Source organism: Borostomias antarcticus (assembly GCF_949987555.1).
Source record: "Borostomias antarcticus genome assembly, chromosome: 25".
Taxonomy (NCBI): Eukaryota; Metazoa; Chordata; class Actinopteri; order Stomiiformes; family Stomiidae; genus Borostomias; species Borostomias antarcticus.
The window spans coordinates 6,849,481-6,868,330 of NC_140258.1; the positions used below are offsets into that span (position 1 = coordinate 6,849,481).

At 49.0% G+C, this 18,850-nt stretch overlaps 2 protein-coding genes across 2 annotated transcripts in view; one reads left to right on the forward strand and one right to left on the reverse strand.

The window, feature by feature from the left end:
- The window catches only part of wdfy4 (WDFY family member 4), a gene marked incomplete at its 5' end in the record, with an annotated part of 64,762 nt that extends 64,404 nt beyond the window's left edge, over window positions 1-358 (forward strand). Inside the window, one exon of the mRNA XM_084458762.1 lies at window positions 1-358. This exon is cut by the window's left edge and continues 71 nt beyond it.
- Window positions 359-3,497: 3,139 nt separating this feature from the next.
- vstm4a (V-set and transmembrane domain containing 4a) lies at window positions 3,498-15,278 on the reverse strand (the record flags this gene model as incomplete). Its single annotated transcript, XM_084458763.1, has 8 exons — window positions 3,498-3,734; window positions 4,637-4,704; window positions 5,922-6,049; window positions 6,172-6,208; window positions 6,590-6,697; window positions 7,542-7,595; window positions 12,998-13,465; window positions 15,227-15,278. The coding sequence occupies 8 exons, from the start codon at window positions 15,276-15,278 to the stop codon at window positions 3,498-3,500; spliced, it is 1,152 nt and encodes a 383-aa protein (XP_084314889.1).
- Window positions 15,279-18,850: the final 3,572 nt, after the last annotated feature.

Here is an 18,850-nt window from a genome sequence, read left to right on the forward strand (position 1 = left end):
GGGAACGACCCTTCAACCCACACACACTCTACCCACCAGGACCCCTCAACAATACACACACTCTACCCAGCTTCAACCTACACACACTCTACCCAGCTTCAACCTACACACACTCTACCCAGATTCAACCCACACACACTCTACCCACCAGGACCCCTCAACAATACACACAGCCACGGGCCTACAGCACACACACTCCTGAGAGTCTCAAAGCTGGCAGAGGAGACATGCAGACCTCTGCTGATCCAGGAGTGGTAGGCTAGAGATGACCTTGACCCTTGACCTCTGACTCCGATTGATCCTCACTGACCCTTACTGTAGGCTTACTTATCTCAGCTTTACCAAACTCAGCCCCTTACTGAATTGCTGTGGAATGTACAGTGGTGAGCTGGACTGAAATTTCCCAGGGATAGGGTTTAGATGAGCTACTGTACATGTAGAAGTGTTTCAACATAAATTGAAGTGACAATGTGAGATTGACAAATTATACTTGAATGTAATGTATGCAACTGGCTCATATTCTGTTGATTGTCTTGTATTTGTGTAAATATTGGATTGTATTGAATTAGATTAAATCTTTTTTGCTGTCTCATCATATAAAAGAATGCGTTCTTGCTAGGTTGTGGACTCACATAGGAGCTCAACTGGTAGGACTTCACCAATGTTGCACCCAAAAGCACAACTCGGGGAGGGGGTTACGGTTATGGTAGTCTTACCATATATGGCTACGGTACCTTACCACATAAGCTGTGGCACCATCAGGCGACGAGTCGGGAGCGCTGACCGGGTGCTTGGAACTGAGCGGCGATGAGAAGATTGCAGACAGCTGCGGTGATCGGAGACAGAGCGCAGGTGCGCGGAGTGAGCACGCGAAAGGCGGCGCGCGACAGTATACCATCGCCGGGACGTCGCTGGGGGACGCCGGAGACGCCGAGCGCGGGAGAGTGCGAGCGCGCCCGCGGAGTGGCTGAAACAACTCGCCAACAGATGTATCTAAACATCTCAGGTCACGCAGGGATGTTGTGTTTCTGTTGGGGGGGGGGGAGGGGATTACACTGAAGTAAGAGTCTCACTGTGGTCGAGCACCAGCTGTTGTTTGGAAGTGCTGTCTCGGAAGTGCTCAGAAACCAAGGAGCTGACACTGTTGTTCTAGTTTCCCCCTCCCACGTGCTTCACAACACACACACACACACACACACACACACACACACACACAACACACAAACACACACACAACACACACACACACTCACACACACACACACACACACACACACACACGTACACACACACACACATACACACACACACACACACACACACACACACACATAACACACACACACACCGAACACACACACATACTCACACACACACACACACACACACACACACACACACACACACATACACACACACACACTCACTCACTCACTCTCACACAGTTACAGTGTGTTGTGTTGCTATGTGGTTGTTGTGGTGTGATGTTCTCAGGATGTTTAGTCTGCCCGTTGTGAAATCGGGAATGTTTGGTTCGTTACAGCATGTTTTTGTCTGAGCGTGTTTGGCATTAGCTTGGTGTGTGCATGTGTGGAGGTTCCGGTCTAGCTGGATACTGGGTGTAGAGTATTCGCTTGATTTGAGGTGGAGTCCATGGCTTACTGTCCGCCTGTGTGGGTAACAGGTAAGGTCTGGCGTCTCTTTCTTTCTCTCTCTCTCTCTCTCTCTCTCTCTCTCTCTGTCTCACCCCTTGGGTGTGTTTTTGATTGGCCAACCACTGGCATGTTCACTAACCCACACCAGACTACCCAGAGTGCTCTGCTCTCTCATTAGTCCAACTGCAGATGATCATGGCAACGCCACAACAACAGAGCTCTGGTGAACAGATGCAGGCCCGACTCTCCCTCTCTCTCTCTCCCTCCTTTTAAAATTATATATTTATTTTTCACCCCTTCACTCCTTCTGTCTGTCTGTCTGTCTGTCTGTCTGTCTGTCTGTCTGTCTGTCTGTCTGTCTGTCTGTCTGTCTGTCTGTCTGTCTGTCTGTCTGTCTGTCTCCTCCTCCCCCCCCCAGAAAAGTGGGAGGTATCTCTCTTTAACCTTTGTGCATGTGGCTAATTGTGCTAAGTGGAGTGGCTTAATAGAGTGGAAAATGGCCGTCATAATTCTCACAGAGCCAGAAATGACCTTCTCTGAAAATGCCGGCCAGCTCCATTCTCTCAGCTCCACTGGTTTTATGGTATTAAATGTCAAACTGTTGGCTTCTTCAGAATAATTAAATCAAATAAATTATTGCACCTAGGCAGAACCATCTTGTAGCCTAACCCAATTATAATGCACTGTAAAGCTAATTATTAACCATGATTACAATTAGTCTAATTTGAATAAATGTAGTCATTAGTGGGTTCATCTTAGTCAGTGGGTCTGAACTGTGGGGGACGGCAGCCTCTCTCTGTTCTCTCTCTCTCCCTCTCTCTCTCTCTCTTTCTCTCTCCCCCCCTCCCTCCCTCTCAATACCATTCCTTTCACCCCATCCTTCACAAACTGACCTTCACAAAATGGCCTCCACCTTCACTTCTGGAGTGTCGGAGCGTGTCCCCAGCTTCCTCCAGAATCCATGCCTTCTCATTTAGTGTCTATGTTTTATTATGGGCTGTCGTTGAGATTGGTCCTCGTAGGGGTTGCCCTAGCAACATCAGTCCAGGTGGAATCATGGACTAACATGCGTCCTACACATTCCTCTAAAACCTCTTCCGTGGTTCTAAATGCCTGAAACCAAGCAATGACCAACTGACATTTGAAACATCTTTACAGGATATCAATGTATTCAAACAGGTTATAACAGTTTCATAGAAAAATTACAACTCCCAAGTTTCTCGGGTTAAAATGAGCAGTAGAGGGTTCCGTATGGTTCCTCGTGGAGTACAAATCGCACCCCCATGGTCTATAATAACCACATTTAGTAGATATGGCTTAGCCAGAACCAGTCCTCGGACCAAATACTATGTGGAATAACTTCAGTTACTTACAGTATCTGTCTTGGAACCAATGGGCTGTTCCCCAAAAATGCAAACCACCCACCTGTCTCTCCAGACAGACTCAAGCTAACACTATTTATCAAAGGATTTGAAAGGATTTGGAATAGTATTTCGACCCAGGCCCGATAAGCACACAGAGATGATTACTCTTGGTTAGGTACATACAGTAAGTATCTACACATTTCACCATCAAACAGAGCATGTTACATATCTTACAGCATAACTTAACTTATGTTGGCAGAACTTGGCACACACAGCTGTGAATTCCACCTGCTTTTATAAGGCGATTATGTAGGCTAGAGCTTACTACACTGATATTTCATAAATAGAGTCTTTTGGTGCGAGAGGGTCCCGGGGCCTCGTTGGCAGGTAGACCTCTCCTAAACTCCTGGAGGTTCCTGTCGCATCCGTGTCCCCAGAGGTGCCAGGTGTGCCACCTCTGATACTGTAGCTCGTCCCTCTACAGCTGCTTCTCCTGGAAGAGGATCTGGGCGTAAATGGTGTCTGGGCTGGAGGCCGAAGCCTCGGGGCCAGGCGGGGCTGGTGGAGGGGGCGGGGGGAGGGGGAGGCCAGCCGAGGGGGAGGGCATAGCGGAGGGGGAGGGGGAGGAGGAGGAAGAGGAGGAGGGCTCTAAAGGCTTGGGTCTGACCAGCTCCAGCTCTGCATAGGTCAGACTGTCCTCTTCAGACACACGTGTCTGAGACTGAGAGAGAGAGAGAGGGAGAGAGAGAGGGAGAGAGAGAGAGAGAGAGAGAGAGAGAAAGAAATGTATTTTTGGGTGTGTGACCATAAATGAAAATGTACAGTAAGTAGATAGGCGCCGTGCCGTCTAAACAGGACCCGCTGTACTTTTAAAGATGAGTTTAGCTCTGACCCCTTCCCCTGCTGTGCTATCCAGTTGTGCAATCTTTTACAAGCCTCACATTCTTAACTAGAACATTCTGTCAGATCTTGGAACATTCCGTCTGAAAGGAGCCCTGTCCTGTGTCCTCGGATCCTCTCCGCTCCTCTAATCCAATCAGCATGGTCGTGCCAGAGACTCGTTCACATGCTCCAGCCTATCAGAGTCAGACCAGTTGAATTACAGCCAATTAGAATGCTGCGTTTCGCAACAAAAATAACCCCCTGAAACAGGGACAGATACAATAGTTGCTGTACTGTACATCCTTTACGACACTTTTACTGTAAATATAATGAAATAAACACAAAGCTCTCTAAATAAATAATTGTGTTGAGAAGCAATAAAGCTAAATAGAATTAGCAGGCTCATAACGGTAGGAGGAGACAGCAATAACTCTTGTCGACAATCAAGCAGCCTAGGGAGACCAAGCGTGTAATTCCCCTGCGTATATCTCTCCCGCTTGGAATATATAACTTGATAGAAAATAATACGAGGACAAGCAGTAAGCACGTTTTTGAATGCAAATATCAAACAATTTGCAGCAAAAACATTTAAACACAAAAAGAATCACACAAAATGATTAATAAAGGTCTGTGTTGACTCCATAGGCAGACTGGTTCAACACAATAATTGGAGTTTATTAAGGTTTTTAATTGGCAGAGGGTACGGGCGAGGTAGCCAATAAGAGGAGGCCTTACTGTGACGGATCTCCGGGGTTGGCTCTTTAACCGTCTGGGTTTCCGTGGTCTTTGAGAAAAAGCAGGCGCTGGAAAACATAAACAAGCGTCCAACACTGATATCAGCTGAGGAAGTCAAGGACCTCTGGTCCTTCTCAGGGTTTCCTCCCTATCAAGGAGGATCTCTGGTCCTTCTCAGGGTTTCCTCCCTATCAAGGAGGATCTCTGGTCCTTCTCAGGGTTTCCTCCCTATCAAGGAGGATCTCTGGTCCTTCTCAGGGTTTCCTCCCTATCAAGGAGGATCTCTGGTCCTTCTCAGGGTTTCCTCCCTATCAAGGAGGATCTCTGGTCCTTCTCAGGGTTTCCTCCCTATCAAGGAGGATCTCTGGTCCTTCTCAAGGTTTCCTCCCTATCAAGGAGGATCTCTGGTCCTGCTCAGGGTTTCCTCCCTATCAAGGAGGATCTCTGGTTCTTCTCAGGGTTTCCTCCCTATCAAGGAGGATCTCTGGTCCTTCTCAGGGTTTCCTCCCTATCAAGGAGGATCTCTGGTCCTTCTCAGGGTTTCCTCCCTATCAAGGAGGATCTCTGGTCCTTCTCAAGGTTTCCTCCCTATCAAGGAGGACCTCTGGTCCTTCTCAAGGTTTCCTCCCTATCAAGGAGGATCTCTGGTCCTTCTCAAGGTTTCCTCCCTATCAAGGAGGACCTCTGGTCCTTCTCAGGGTTTCCTCCCTATCAAGGAGGATCTCTGGACCTTCTCAGGGTTTCCTCCCTATCAAGGAGAATCTCTGGCAGCCTATTCGCCACCCGAGTGGTTGTGGAGAATATAATGAGGCTTTACACAATGTTCTACTGTAGGCATCAATCTGCATATATCTGATACTTTATTTAGTATGTACAGTATAGTGCTCTACACAGTGGTCTACTTTTACTGTAGTTTGTATAAGTATGTATGGTGGTCTACAGTGTTTTAGCTTTAGTCAGTATGTACAGTATGGTGGTCTACAGTGTTTTAGCTTTAGTTAGTATGTATGGTGGTCTACAGTGTTGTATTTGTTATCTGTAGTCAGTATGTATGGGAGTCTAGAGTATGTTACCTTTAGTCAGTATGTACGGGGGTCTAGTATGTTACCTTTAGTCAGTATGTACGGGGGTCTAGTATCTTACCTTTAGTCAGTATGTATGGGAGTCTAGAGTATCTTACCTTTAGTCAGTATGTACGGGGGTCTAGTATGTTACCTTTAGTCAGTATGTACGGGGGTCTAGTATCTTACCTTTAGTCAGTATGTACGGGGGTCTAGTATCTTACCTTTAGTCAGTATGTACGGGGGTCTCTCCTCCTCTCTGCGTGTGGTTGGTTTGGGTCTCAGCTCTTTTCTGTGTGTCCCTGGAGATGAGCTGGAGGAGCTGACCGAGCTGGTGACTGTCTCTCCAGAGCTGGGGAAGACGATGCCAAAGATCAGTCTCATTTCTTTAAGAGTTGTCTAGCTGTCTCAAGCAAAAACTCAATATGTCACACTGTACCAAACTCCATGACATCCCAGTGACAAAGGACTCACCTGCTTTCTGGACACTTGACCAGGTAGTAGCTGGCAACTGTGAAGAGGAGAGGTTCACACCACAGGGTTAGAGACTAAGCAAACCAAAACACTTTATGAGACTTGTGGCTTCATCGTCATTGGTAGGCTATACATTAAGCATATATAATGTTCTGCATAGACAAATAGCAGACCGTTGGTGGGAAAATAGGTCTATTAGTCAATGACAAGTCCCACCAGTCAATTGGTGTCTGTTGTGGGAATCGGGGATTATGAGTGTGAAGTGAAGATGTCTCCCTTAGATGTAGGAGTGGTTGACTGATATGAGGTGTGTGTGTGTGTGTGTGTATGTGTGTGTGTGCGTGTATGTGTGCATGTGCGTGTGCGTGTGCGTGTATGTGTGTGCGTGTGCGTGCATGTGTGTGACGGTCAGACCTACCTTTGAGTCTGTGTCTGGTGTGGAGGTACTGGCATGAGAGGACCAGGGCGAAGATGAACATGGAGAGCAGCCCCAGAGAGCAGATCAGCACCGCACACAGGTACACATCTGGAACAGACACGTACAGGTGAGATCACACAGGTACACATCTGGAACAGACACGTACAGGTGAGATCACACAGCTACACATCTGGAACAGACACACACGTACAGGTGAGAGCACACAGGTACACATCTGGAACAGACACGTACAGGTGAGATCACACAGGTACACATCTGGAACAGACACGTACAGGTGAGATCACACAGCTACACATCTGGAACAGACACACACGTACAGGTGAGAGCACACAGGTACACATCTGGAACAGACACACAAGTATAGGTGAGAGCACACAGGTACACATCTGGAACAGACACGTACAGGTGAGAGCACACAGGTACACATCTGGAACAGACACACGTACAGGTGAGATCACACAGGTACACATCTCAGACACACATGTACAGGTGAGATCACACAGGTACACATCTCAGACACACATGTACAGTTGAGTTCACACACATCTGGAACAGCAGGTCATCAGCGGTTGTCTCCTGTCACCTCTGCAGTGCTCGTTAATTGAAGCCTACAGACTAATAACCATATATGTGCTATTTACATTTACAGCTGTGTTACTGTTTTGTTATCACAGTGTCTTATGACTTTTACATCACAAGAGGGTAAATGCACAGCACTATATAGAGGATGTTGTGTACTTGCAAGTGATGTATATCATTCACACAAAATATTATTAGGATGGTCTGTACATCTGTTACTGATCAAGTTTTCTCCCAAAAATTCAAACGCACATATACAGTTTGGTTATTTGTCTCTAGGTTTCATTCATGCAGCGCGCTGATCTCTGGGAAGTGAAGCGTTGAGCGTATGCAGTAAAGAAGCGTTCTGTACCTTCAAACAGACGCCACACTCCCTCACCACTGCTGTCTTCAGGAACGACGTGAACTGAAAACAGGACAGAAACAGGAATGTCAGAAATGTTGGGTACGTCGGTGTTGAGGCGGAGAACCTAAGGTCCGTCTTTTGCCAGGGGAACAGAAGTGCCGTCTCTCTGCGCTCGCCTGAAGCAACAGAGTGAGTCGGTGGTTTCTGGAAATATTTGTCAGACTAGGAGGCAGTGAGAGATGGCTATGGTCAGCCAAACACTCACAAATGCACATGCATACACACACACATACACACACACACACACACACACACACACACACAAATGCACACATGCATACAGTATACACACCAAAGTTATAATAGTTTTGCTTTTTTCATTAGTTTTTTTTTTGTATCGTTTTAACTTTTTGTTTTCAATTTCAGTTTAGTTTTGATTAGTTTTAAAGCAGGTTTGCTAGTTTAGTTTAGCTTTTATTTTTTGAAAATGCTTAGTTTTAGTTTAGTTTTTATTAGTTTCAGTATTAGTTTTAGTTTTTTTTTCTTCTGCGCTAGCCTTGTGAGACCATCCTGATCTTGTGAGCTCACATTATTTCATTCTGTGTGAAACAAACCATCTGGCGCACGTCAGGTTACTTCTGCGCAGGGGCACAGCTAAAGAAAAATGGAGGATAGATTTCATATCCACCCAAAATACTAGGCTTATGTATGAAATTAAAAAGACTAAAACTAAGGACATTTTCTCCATAATCTTAGTTTATTTTAGTTAGTTTTGTAAACGCACAATACAGTTTTAGTTAGTTATCGTTTTTTTGTAAAGCCTAGTTTTTATTTTTATTTCAGTTAACTAAAATGTTTTTTCACACCTAGTTTTCGTTTTTTCGTTAGTTTTCGTTAACTATAATAACCTTGATACACATACACACACACACTTTGCCGCCCCTCTCGGTTAAATAAAGGTTGAAACACACGCACACACACACACACACACACACACACACACACACACACACACACACACACACACACACACAGGCCTAGTGGGATCCCATCCCAGAGCAGGAGCAGTATGGGGTGTGAATCCCATCTCCATCTACACGTGAATGCAATCTCGTGTGTGTCTGTGTGTGTGTGTGTGTGTGTGTGCGCGTGCGTGTGTATGCGAGCATATCTGATGAGTTATCAGTGTGGGCCAAGGGCATCATGTCCGGTGTGTGGCGCTGGAGGACGAGGGAGAGGAGAGGTGCTGTGCACAGACTACTTAGCCTCTGGCCTGGGAAATGGGCTTTTAATACGTCTTTTCAGCACAGGCGATGATAAACACTCATTAAACCGTTAACACCGACACACTCCACTAAACCACTGACGCCTCCACAGTATCCTCAACACCCAGGCAAGGTCTTTACCAGCCGGAGTACAGTACTGGTCAAACAATGACAATGTCACTACAGTACGTTGACACTACTAACACAAGCCTTTTCTTAACAATATATTTTCGATATTTTATGTGTTTTTTTTAGCTATGAGCTTGCCGTTTTAACAGTTCGCTGCGATACAATATGGAACACACTCTTCCCTGTTGGACAGAAGGCAGTCTGCATCGCTGTAAGAGTCCCAGCAGCGCTGTCTCAGTCCAACCCTGACTCTAATACGATACGTGGATCCCTCTCACATCTGTTCTGGTGTTGAGTTATGAGGAACAGCTATTCAGCTACACCACTGTACACACATACTGTACTGTACACACATGCACGCACGCACACACGCGCACACACACATACTGTACTGTACACACATGCACGCACGCACACACGCGCACACACACATACTGTACAGGCTGGCACACACACATACTGTACAAGCTGGCACACACACACGTACACGCACAAACAAACCATATCCACAGCCTCACAGCAGTTACACAGGCAATTACTTATTAACCACCACTGAATATGAGCAGACCTCTCCCTCTCTACACACACTTCATCTTGAGTTACACACAGTGCTTATCCACAGAGATAGGGCCTTCACACCATATCAAACCACTAGCAGAATCCAGCTCCCCACGCAACCCACATACACACACCCACACATAGACACATACACACACACAAGCGTGCACACACATGCACACACACACACGCAAATCCCACGCACACAAATACAGGAAAATACAGACGATTGCACACATACGCGTTCTCTGTTTGATAGCCCCCTGGCCCAGGGCTCTGACAGGCCGCTAGTGTAGCCTACACCACAGCCCTCATCCATCCTCATCCTCATCCATCTGCTGGTCTATCTGAGACAGATGGCTACCTAACACACGCGCTCAATATCAAAGTGTCTTTCTGGCCCTTTCTGGGAACCATTTTCATTTCATCTGAAAGCTCTTTGTTTTTAAATTGACCCGAGGACGATCCCTTTGGCGGAAGAAAAGGCGCTGATTGAGTGAAAGTGTGCGCAGGGACCCCCCCCACCCCCGCTTCCCTGCGCTGGATCTAAAAGCCGTTTGGCACACACTGAAGTCCCTTCTAATAACCGCACTGGCGCTGAGCTCACCGCTCGGCTCGGTACGGGGCTCTCTCTCCGGAGGCCAGGGGAACGGCAGAAGTAGCCCCGGAGGAGCGTCCGGGGACAGATGACCCGCTCTGTTAAAGAGAGAGGGGTTATGTAACGGCGCTGGCTTCGTGCCTCCGTGGCCCAGTCGAGGAAAACGAGCAGTCAGCATCTGGCGCGAGGCGAGCCGGCCCTGTCTCTCTCTCTCTCTGTCTCTGTCTCTCTCCTCTCTCTCTCTAGTATCTCCGCCGGGACAGGACAGGGAGAGGAGAGGTTGGGACCTCTCAGAGGGGGAGAGAATCTTTGTTCTCGGGGAAAACCCCTCAGCCACGTAACTCTGACGTGGTTCTCCTCTTTGTTTTCTGTCCAGGTTCTCTCTGTTTGCGCGTCTGTTGGCTCCGCGTTGGTCGTGCGCCTCGTATGGTTGTGCGTGTGTGGGGGGGTTGTGTGTCGCGTGAGGGTTGTGTGTCTGTGGCGAGCGCATGGTAGAGATGCCTGAGGTTGTGTGGAGGTTGTGTGGCTTCCATTAGTGGGTCGTTGAACTCGGTATAGGCGGGCAGGGCGTTGTCGCAGGGAACTCCTTCTGTCTGGCCGACTGTCAGACGACTGTAGGTCTGGGAGCTAAGAAAATAGAAACGTCCGTCCGCCTCCATCTCTGCAAAACAACAATTCCGTGCCCCGAAAAGAGTCTAGGACGATGTTGTGAGGTCAGGGTTTTTTTTTCATTCGATTCAGCATATTCTGGTACAAATTAGTTCCATTCAGACTTTCAGAAGAACTAAGCTTGCAAACTGACGTCATGCGGATGGTTTGTTTTTAAACGTGCTCAGCACTACCCCTGCCCGTCAGACAGTGGGTGATATTGTGGAGTGTGTGTGTGTACGTGTGTCTGCGTGTGTGTGTGCGTGCGCTCGCGTGTGTGTGGAGTGTGGTTTTGGCTGTGTGAGCTCATTGTTTTGAAATGGAAATGCCAGAGGACGGGGTGCAGACACACACGGATTGGGGTAGACATCGCTACACCTCCACCACCACTAGCACCACCACCATCGCTACACCACCACCATCGCTACACTACCACCACCACCAGCACCACCACCATCGCTACACCACCACCACCACCAGCACCACCACCATCGCTACACTACAGGTACCACCACCACCAGCACCACCACCATCGCTACACCTCCACCACCACCAGCACCACCACCATCGCTACACTACAGGTACCACCACCACCAGCACCACCACCATCGCTACACTACAGGTACCACCACCACCATCGCTACACTACCACCACCACCAGCACCACCACCATCGCTACACCACCACCATCGCTACACTACCACCACCACCAGCACCACCACTATCGCTACACCACCACCATCGCTACACTACCACCACCACCAGCACCACCACCATCGCTACACCACCACCATCGCTACACCACCACCACCACCATCACCATCACCGCCACCACCACCAGCACCACCACCACCACCACCATCGCTACACCACCACCACCACCAGCACCACCACCATCGCTACACCGCCACCACCACCACCATCACCATCACCACCACCACCACCATCACCATCACCGCCACCACCATCGCTACACCACCACCACCACCATCACTACACCACCACCACCATCACCGCCACCACCATCGCTACACCACCACCACCACCATCGCTACACCACCACCACCACCACCGCTGCTGCTGCTCTGCTCACAGGAAAAGACCTGCTCAGATTCGGGGAATAGCTCTACACTCTACAGTATTTCTCTTCTTCCTATCGGCCTTGCATTTCTTCCTTCCTCTCTCTTTCTTTCTCTCTCACTCTCTATATCTATCTATCTTTCCCCTCCCTCTCTCTCCCCCTCTCTTTCTCTCTATCCCCCTCCCTTCTATCTCTCTCTCTATCTCTCTCTCTCTCACTCCTACAGTCGTCTCTCTCCCGGTCTGTTCCCCCCCCCTCCCCACACACACACTTCTCTCTCGACAGTGTGTGTCAGCGTGTGTGGGTGTGCCAGTGTGTGTGTGTGTGTGTGTGTGTGTGTGTGCATGCGTGAGCCATGTGTTCTCTGTAAGGAGATTCCGAGGAAGAGTTCCATTAGGGGAGGCCTGGCTGAATGTTTACTATGTTGGTACCAGGCCTCCCCTGTCTCCGACTCATCGACGGACAGACCCCTCCGCTGTTTTCCTTGGCAGGGGAGACATGTAGAGTAGAAATGTGTGTGTGTGTGTGTGTGTCTGGGTTTAAGGGACCCCCCCCCTGGTCAGTAGGTGTACAGCGAGAGGTATTTGGGGCCATCCTGTCCGCCCCACAGAGAGAGGCGTGGCTATCAGCGCCTGCCTGTGGAGAGGGCCCGGAGGAAACAGCTGTCCCGTCAGTCTCCTGACCCTTGACCTGCGTCCCGCCGTCGCTCTGTGCATGCGCGCGCACACGAGCACACGTGTTCAGTAGGTGATCAGCCGTGTGCGCGCGCATGCACAGAGCGACGGCGGGATGTTAAGTTTAAGCGCGTGGGCGGCTGTGGCTCAGGAGGTAGAGTGGGGTCAGCCAATGACCACAGGGTCGGCGGTTCCATTCCTGGCTCCTCCCTTTACACATGTCAAGAGTGTCCTTGAGCAACACACCAAACCCCAAACTGCTCCCAATGAGCAGGTTAGCACCTTGCATGGCAGCTGGCCACCATTGGTGTGTGAATGTGTGTGTGAATGGGTGAATGAGAGGCCGTTGTAAAGCGATTTGTCCTGTAAGGTAGAAAGGCGCTAAAAAATACAGTGCAGTCCATTACTTGTATGCGTGTGTGTGTGTGTGTGTGTGCGCATATGCATGGTCACACACCTGTATCTGTGTGTGTGTGTATACGCGTGCGTGTGCGCGCATGTGTGTTTACCCATGAGCTGCGTGGCAGCGGTGCCGTTGGACGACGCCCGCCAGGCGTTCCGGTGCCGCCGGATCTCCTGGACGCGGCAGGTGTAGACGCCGCGGTCGCCGGCGGTCAGGTTGAGCACGGCCAGGCGGTACACGGCGCCCTCCACCTCCTCCTCCAGCAGGAAGCGCGGCCGCGGGAAGCCGCGGGAGTAGTTGCCGTATAGCTGCGTCCTCTTCATCGTCATCTTCACGATCAGGAGCTCGGCGGGGCCGGCGGGGGTGGGAGAAGGAGGAGGAGGAGGAGGGGAGGAGGAGGAGGAGGGGGGCGGCGGTGGAGGAGGAGGAGGAGGCGAGAAGAACCAGCGCAGGACCAGGAAGCTGTTGCTCCTCTTCCTCTGGGAGACCAGGCAGGACAGCGTCAGGTTGTCGCCCTCGGTCGCCGTGGCTACGGGCGCCGGGGTCACGCTCACGTTCAGGGCCTCACACACCCCTGTGGGACACGGACACACACACACACACACACACACACACAGTATACATTATAAACTTGCTTTCGTGCATCTCTCTGTAGTTTTAGTAAACTGCTTCATAGTAAATGGAAGAGATAATTTTTCCCAGATCTTTGATTGCCTGCCAGTTAAATCTAATGGTACGGTGTAATGGTATAGTGTTTAGAGAAAGAAGGTTAACACAAGCATACACACACAGACATATACACACACACACAGATGCACACACACACGCACGCACACACGCACACACGCACACACGCACACACGCACACACACACATATACACACACACACCTAAAAGAGAGCCTGGCCTTTTAGACTCTATCTGTCCTCACAGAATTATGTGCGCAACATTATGTGTGTGTGTGTGTGCGCTCGTGATTGTGTGTGTGTGTGTGTGTGCTCGTGTGTGTGTGTGTGTGTGTGTGTGTGTGTGTAGTTCAGCGCTGCCAGTTGGGTCAAGGCTGCTCAGAGGAGTCAGAGAGTCTGGATACAATATGGTTGATCAAACAGGCAGGCAGCACGCAGGAGCCTCTACAGGTTGGAAGCATTTATCTAAACTAGACTAGCCTCTGAGAGAGAGAGAGAGAGAGAGAGAGAGAGGGGGGGGGGGGAGAGGGAGAGAGAGGGAGAGAGAGAGAGAGAGAGAGAGAGGGGGGGGGGGGAGAGAGAGAGAGAGAGAGAGGGAGAGAGAGAGAGGGGGGGAGAGAGAGAGAGTGAGAGAGAGAGAGAGAGAGAGGGGGGGAGAGAGAGAGAGAGAGAGAGGGAGAGAGAGAGAAAGAAAGAGAGAGAAAAAGAGAGGGAGAGAGGTGTAGAAAGTAGACAGAAAGAGAGAGAGAGGGAGAGATATGTAGAGAGAAAGAGAGAGAGAAAAAGAGAAAGAGAAGACAAGATAACAGGGACCATCTGTGCACCAGCTCCTGGATGTACTGTAAGTATCCCTCAGGGTCTGTCTGAGTTGTATACCATGTCATTATGAACATGGTACAGACGCCCCTCGCTACGCCACATGTTGTTAGGTCATGCTGACCACAACAGAAATGCACTTTAGAGGGCCGCGAGGTCGCTTGTGATTATGTTTGTATTTCCGTCAAATAAAATCACTCACTCCATGCAGCACATTGTTCCTAATGTCTTGTTTTCACAAAGTGTTTATGAGGTCTCATAGCAACAATAAAGATTGTTGCTATGAGGCCCCCCCTCTTCCCCTGTCCCTGACCACGTCCAGCCACCCGTCCTATAGGGGGTCTAACTCCTCACCCAGCCCCGCTGGCTGACTGGCTGTGTTTGGATCCAGAGAAGGCAGCACACTGCCTGGTCTGCTCCCATGTACACTGGCAGATGGGACGTGTTGAGCTCTGCTCGGTTGACATGGCCCACATGTCAGAGTCATATATTTAGCACATCAAAGAGCAGGGATCGACAGCATATGTTTTAGAGTATATCGCGAATGCAAGTAAACGCCACAAGCACCTCTTTTGCTCTTCTTAAAAACTTTCTTTCTTTCTTTCTTTCTTTCTTTCTTTCTTTCTTTCTTTCTTTCTTTCTTTCTTTCTTTCTTTCTTTCTTTCTTTCTTTCTTTCTTCCTTTCTTTCTTTCTTTCTTTCTTTCCTTCTTTCTTTCTTTCTTTCTTTCTTTCCTTCCTTCTATCTGGTAGAGTCAGATATCATGTTAATGTGACCGTTGGGGTTAATGTTGTTTGTTTTGTCCCAGTAGTGAAGGATGAACAGACAGCTTACCTGCTAGGAGAGCTCTGACCAGGAAAAGGACTGCAACGCAGGAGAAGTTCATTTTCCAGCGTCAGTGAATCCATAAACCTGCACAGCTATGCAACAGTCAGACACAAGCAGCTACGTTCACCACCAGACTTGACTCTAGTCATACCACCCACCAGTCTCCCACCCTGTCCCATCATTCACTCCTCCTTTCTCTCTCTCTCTCTCTCTCTCTCTCTCTCTCGCTCTGCTTCCCCAACTCTTGGAGTGTAATATAAAACAGTACATGCTCTGTTCCTACTTAGAAACTCCCCCTACTTTTAGGAACATTTTCTCTCTCCCTCCCCTCTCACCCTCTCCCTCTTTCCCCCTCTCTCTCTCTCTCTCTCCCTCTCTCTCTCTTTCTCTCTCTCTCTTCTCTTTCTCCCTCCCTCCCGCTCTTCTGTAAAATGTAGGAAATGTCATTTCCTGTGTTCCCGTGTGGAGTTTTGGAACAGGCTCAGAATTTGAGAAGCAACGGTCGACTCTCCTCTTAGTGTGCGTGTGTGTGTGTGTGTGTGTGTGTGTGTGTGTGTGTGTGTGTGTGTGTGTGTGTGTGTGCGTGCGTGTGTGTGTACAGTATGTGAAGTGTGTGTGTGTGTGTGTGTGTGTTTGTCTCTGTGTGGGTGCATACATGTGGTATTGTTTCTCCTTTTGAAAAAACCTTTGTTTGGAATCCACTAAAGGCTACACATATTCCCAATTTCACACACACACACGCGCGCACACACACACATGCAAAGATGCGCGCACACGCACACACACACACACACACACGCACAGGGGCACAGTGGGAATACATGGCTCTAGACACTCACAAAAAAATGTCTTGTGTCTGTTTGTGGAGTTTTGTCAATGAGTCCTTTCACTGAATGTAAATAATTACAAGGTACTGTATGTGTGCTTGCATACTGTTGGCCAGTTGTACAGTATGTGGGTATATTTGCATCTCTCTGTGTGTGTGTGTGTGTGTGTGTGTGTGTGTGTGTATGAGATAATGTGTGTGTGTGTATGTGTGTGTACTGTATGTGTTTCTGCTTATAGTAGGTGCTTTTGTATATATGTTTGTGCGTATGCGTGTGTGCGTCCCCACGCGTGTGTGTATGCGTTTACATGTGTGTTTGAGACGTCTCCCTGTCTGTGTGCCTGGTGGCCAGAGTGGCATGGGCCGGCCTCTCTAAGCTGTGGTCGTGAGCCTGTCCCAGCGAGCTAAGGCCTGCTGCTTTATTGGTCACGCCAAAACGCTGAGGCAGGGATTTGACTGGCGCTCCAAACTCTGCCAGAACAGAACAGAAACACTTTAACCCTTCAGACTGAACATAGAACTCGGACTTCCCTGGAAAGAACATGGATTCTGTTTCAGAATAACAACTAGGAGGTTGTTTATTAACGAGGCTGTGTATTAAACAAAGCCTGAATGTGTCATCGTCTTCTGTCCAAGACTGAATCTTTATGGTGAGACGACAGTGAATAGCAGCACTGAGTGCTCACGATGCATCCGCGTTCAGTCAGCTTGTAGGACGTTGCACAGTCCTTTTTTTTATAGTGGTTCTGTATGTTGTTTAGGGGCTGTCCAGCTCTAGTCCAGCGGATGTGACAGAGTGGTGAGGCGTCTAAAGATGGCGCCAGAGGGACAGAAGGATTAGATGAACTAAAGACAGTCTTGTCATTGGCTGCCATTACTTGACAGCAATACTGTACTGTTGCCAAGCAGGGTAAAGTAACATTATGACAGTACTGGGAGGTTACAGAGAAATATCAGGCCTGTCTTTTATTGTTTCCTAGGGGTCTTAATCCTGTGGTGTCCACAGACGTGCCTGTCTGATCCACAGAACGCCTCTCAGAACTAAGAGCATGGCAACATCAATACACAAGCTCATTGCAGCTACTATGTCAGACTCACAAGTATGGCATGATAATTTTTGTGTATTACTGTGTATTATTTGTGTCTATTCTGTGAAATGGTTAAAATAAGATCAACAGACAGGTGCAGTGTTTTATTTAGATTTGTACTTTTTAATTATTTATTTTCAAGATGCCTCTTAAAGACATTCACAATCCTGACAGCGCAGAATTAAGTTGTGCTTTTCATCGTCTGCAGAAAGTCACTCTTTTTAATTTCACAGCAAGACAGAAACATTCTCACACATTCAAAATAATGTGGACTATTTTTTCATCAAAAAAAATGAAAAGCTACCAAACAGCAAGATTCAAATCAGCTTATTTCACTTGGGTACAGTGTGTGGTTGAATAAAGTAGTAGTAGTAATTTGCATAAAGCCCGTCTTGGCCTATCAAAGCCATTTTGGATTTGACAACACCCCTACATGTATTTCACTGTGTGAAGAGTGACCTGGTCGATCCATATGAGGTTTTCACCGACAGTAAAGTTATGAAATGTCTCACATTGTCTCTGGTAGTAGTCTACTGTACTAACAACCTGAAATCTCTTCAAACAGGCAACCACATAGTACAGTTAATACTTAAGATACTATAAAAATACTGCAGAAATACTCAGTTTGTCAGATGTTCTCAGTTCTTGGCAACAGTGATACTGATCAAATACACCATCGAGTCATAGACATCGTAACACATTCAAAAATGGAATGGTAAACATTTCTGTGACACAGTCAATAAATAGCTTCTAGTTCATAATCACTACAAAACGTCAAAAGCAGCAAATGTCAGGAGCAGCAATATAACAGCAGGCGTTCCCAACAAGGAAATCTTCATCAACACAAACAAAATCTTTAACAAACTTTGTTCTTGAATATGTCACATGTGCAGCCATATCACTTTGTCCATTATAAATAGCAAGCGGGTTTCTGAGAATCCAATATCTCCATGTGTTGAAATTCCCGGTGTTGCTACACACATCACAGCCATCACCAGTCAGAGGAGTCCATAGCAAAGTCCTCCAGCTCGCTCATGGTGATGATGTTAAGGCCTCGAGGGCCAGGGGGAGCGGGATCTTTACTCTCATCGTACACCGACCCCTCCTTCGGCTGCCGGGAGTGTCTGTTGTACCCTGGGTGTGCGCTGCGAGGGGTGTGCGGGTCGTACTCTTTGCGCGCGCCATAGGCCGCGGCCGTGTCCACGAAGGGGACCCGCTCTTGGCTGTGGCTCCGTCCATGTGGACTCTCCTGGCTCACATAGCCCAGGCTGCTCCGGCTCCTGGCCCTCCCCTGGACCTCCTGCCTCCGGCCCCGGCTCCCCCTCCCCGACTCGGGCTCCTGGGAGTCCAGGGAGATGCCGCCCGGAGCGGACATGCCCGAGCTGGACCTCTGCGGGGGCAGGGAGGTGACCGGCTGGGGCTGGTAGCTCTGGTGGTAGCCCTGGTAAAGCGGATACGGCCGGCCGGACGAAGGGGACAAAGGCCGGGGCTGGGTGTAGGGGCTGGGGGCCTGGGCCTGGGTGTAGGGGCTGGGGGCCTGGGCCTGGGCCTGGGTGTAGGGGCTGGGGGCCTGGGCCTGGGCCTGGGTGTAGGGGCTGGGGGCCTGGGGCTGGGTGTAGGGGCTGGGGGCCTGGGCCTGGGCCTGGGTGTAGGGGCTGGGGGCCTGGGGCTGGGGCTGAGTGTAGGGGCTGGGGGCCTGGGCCTGGGGCTGGGTGT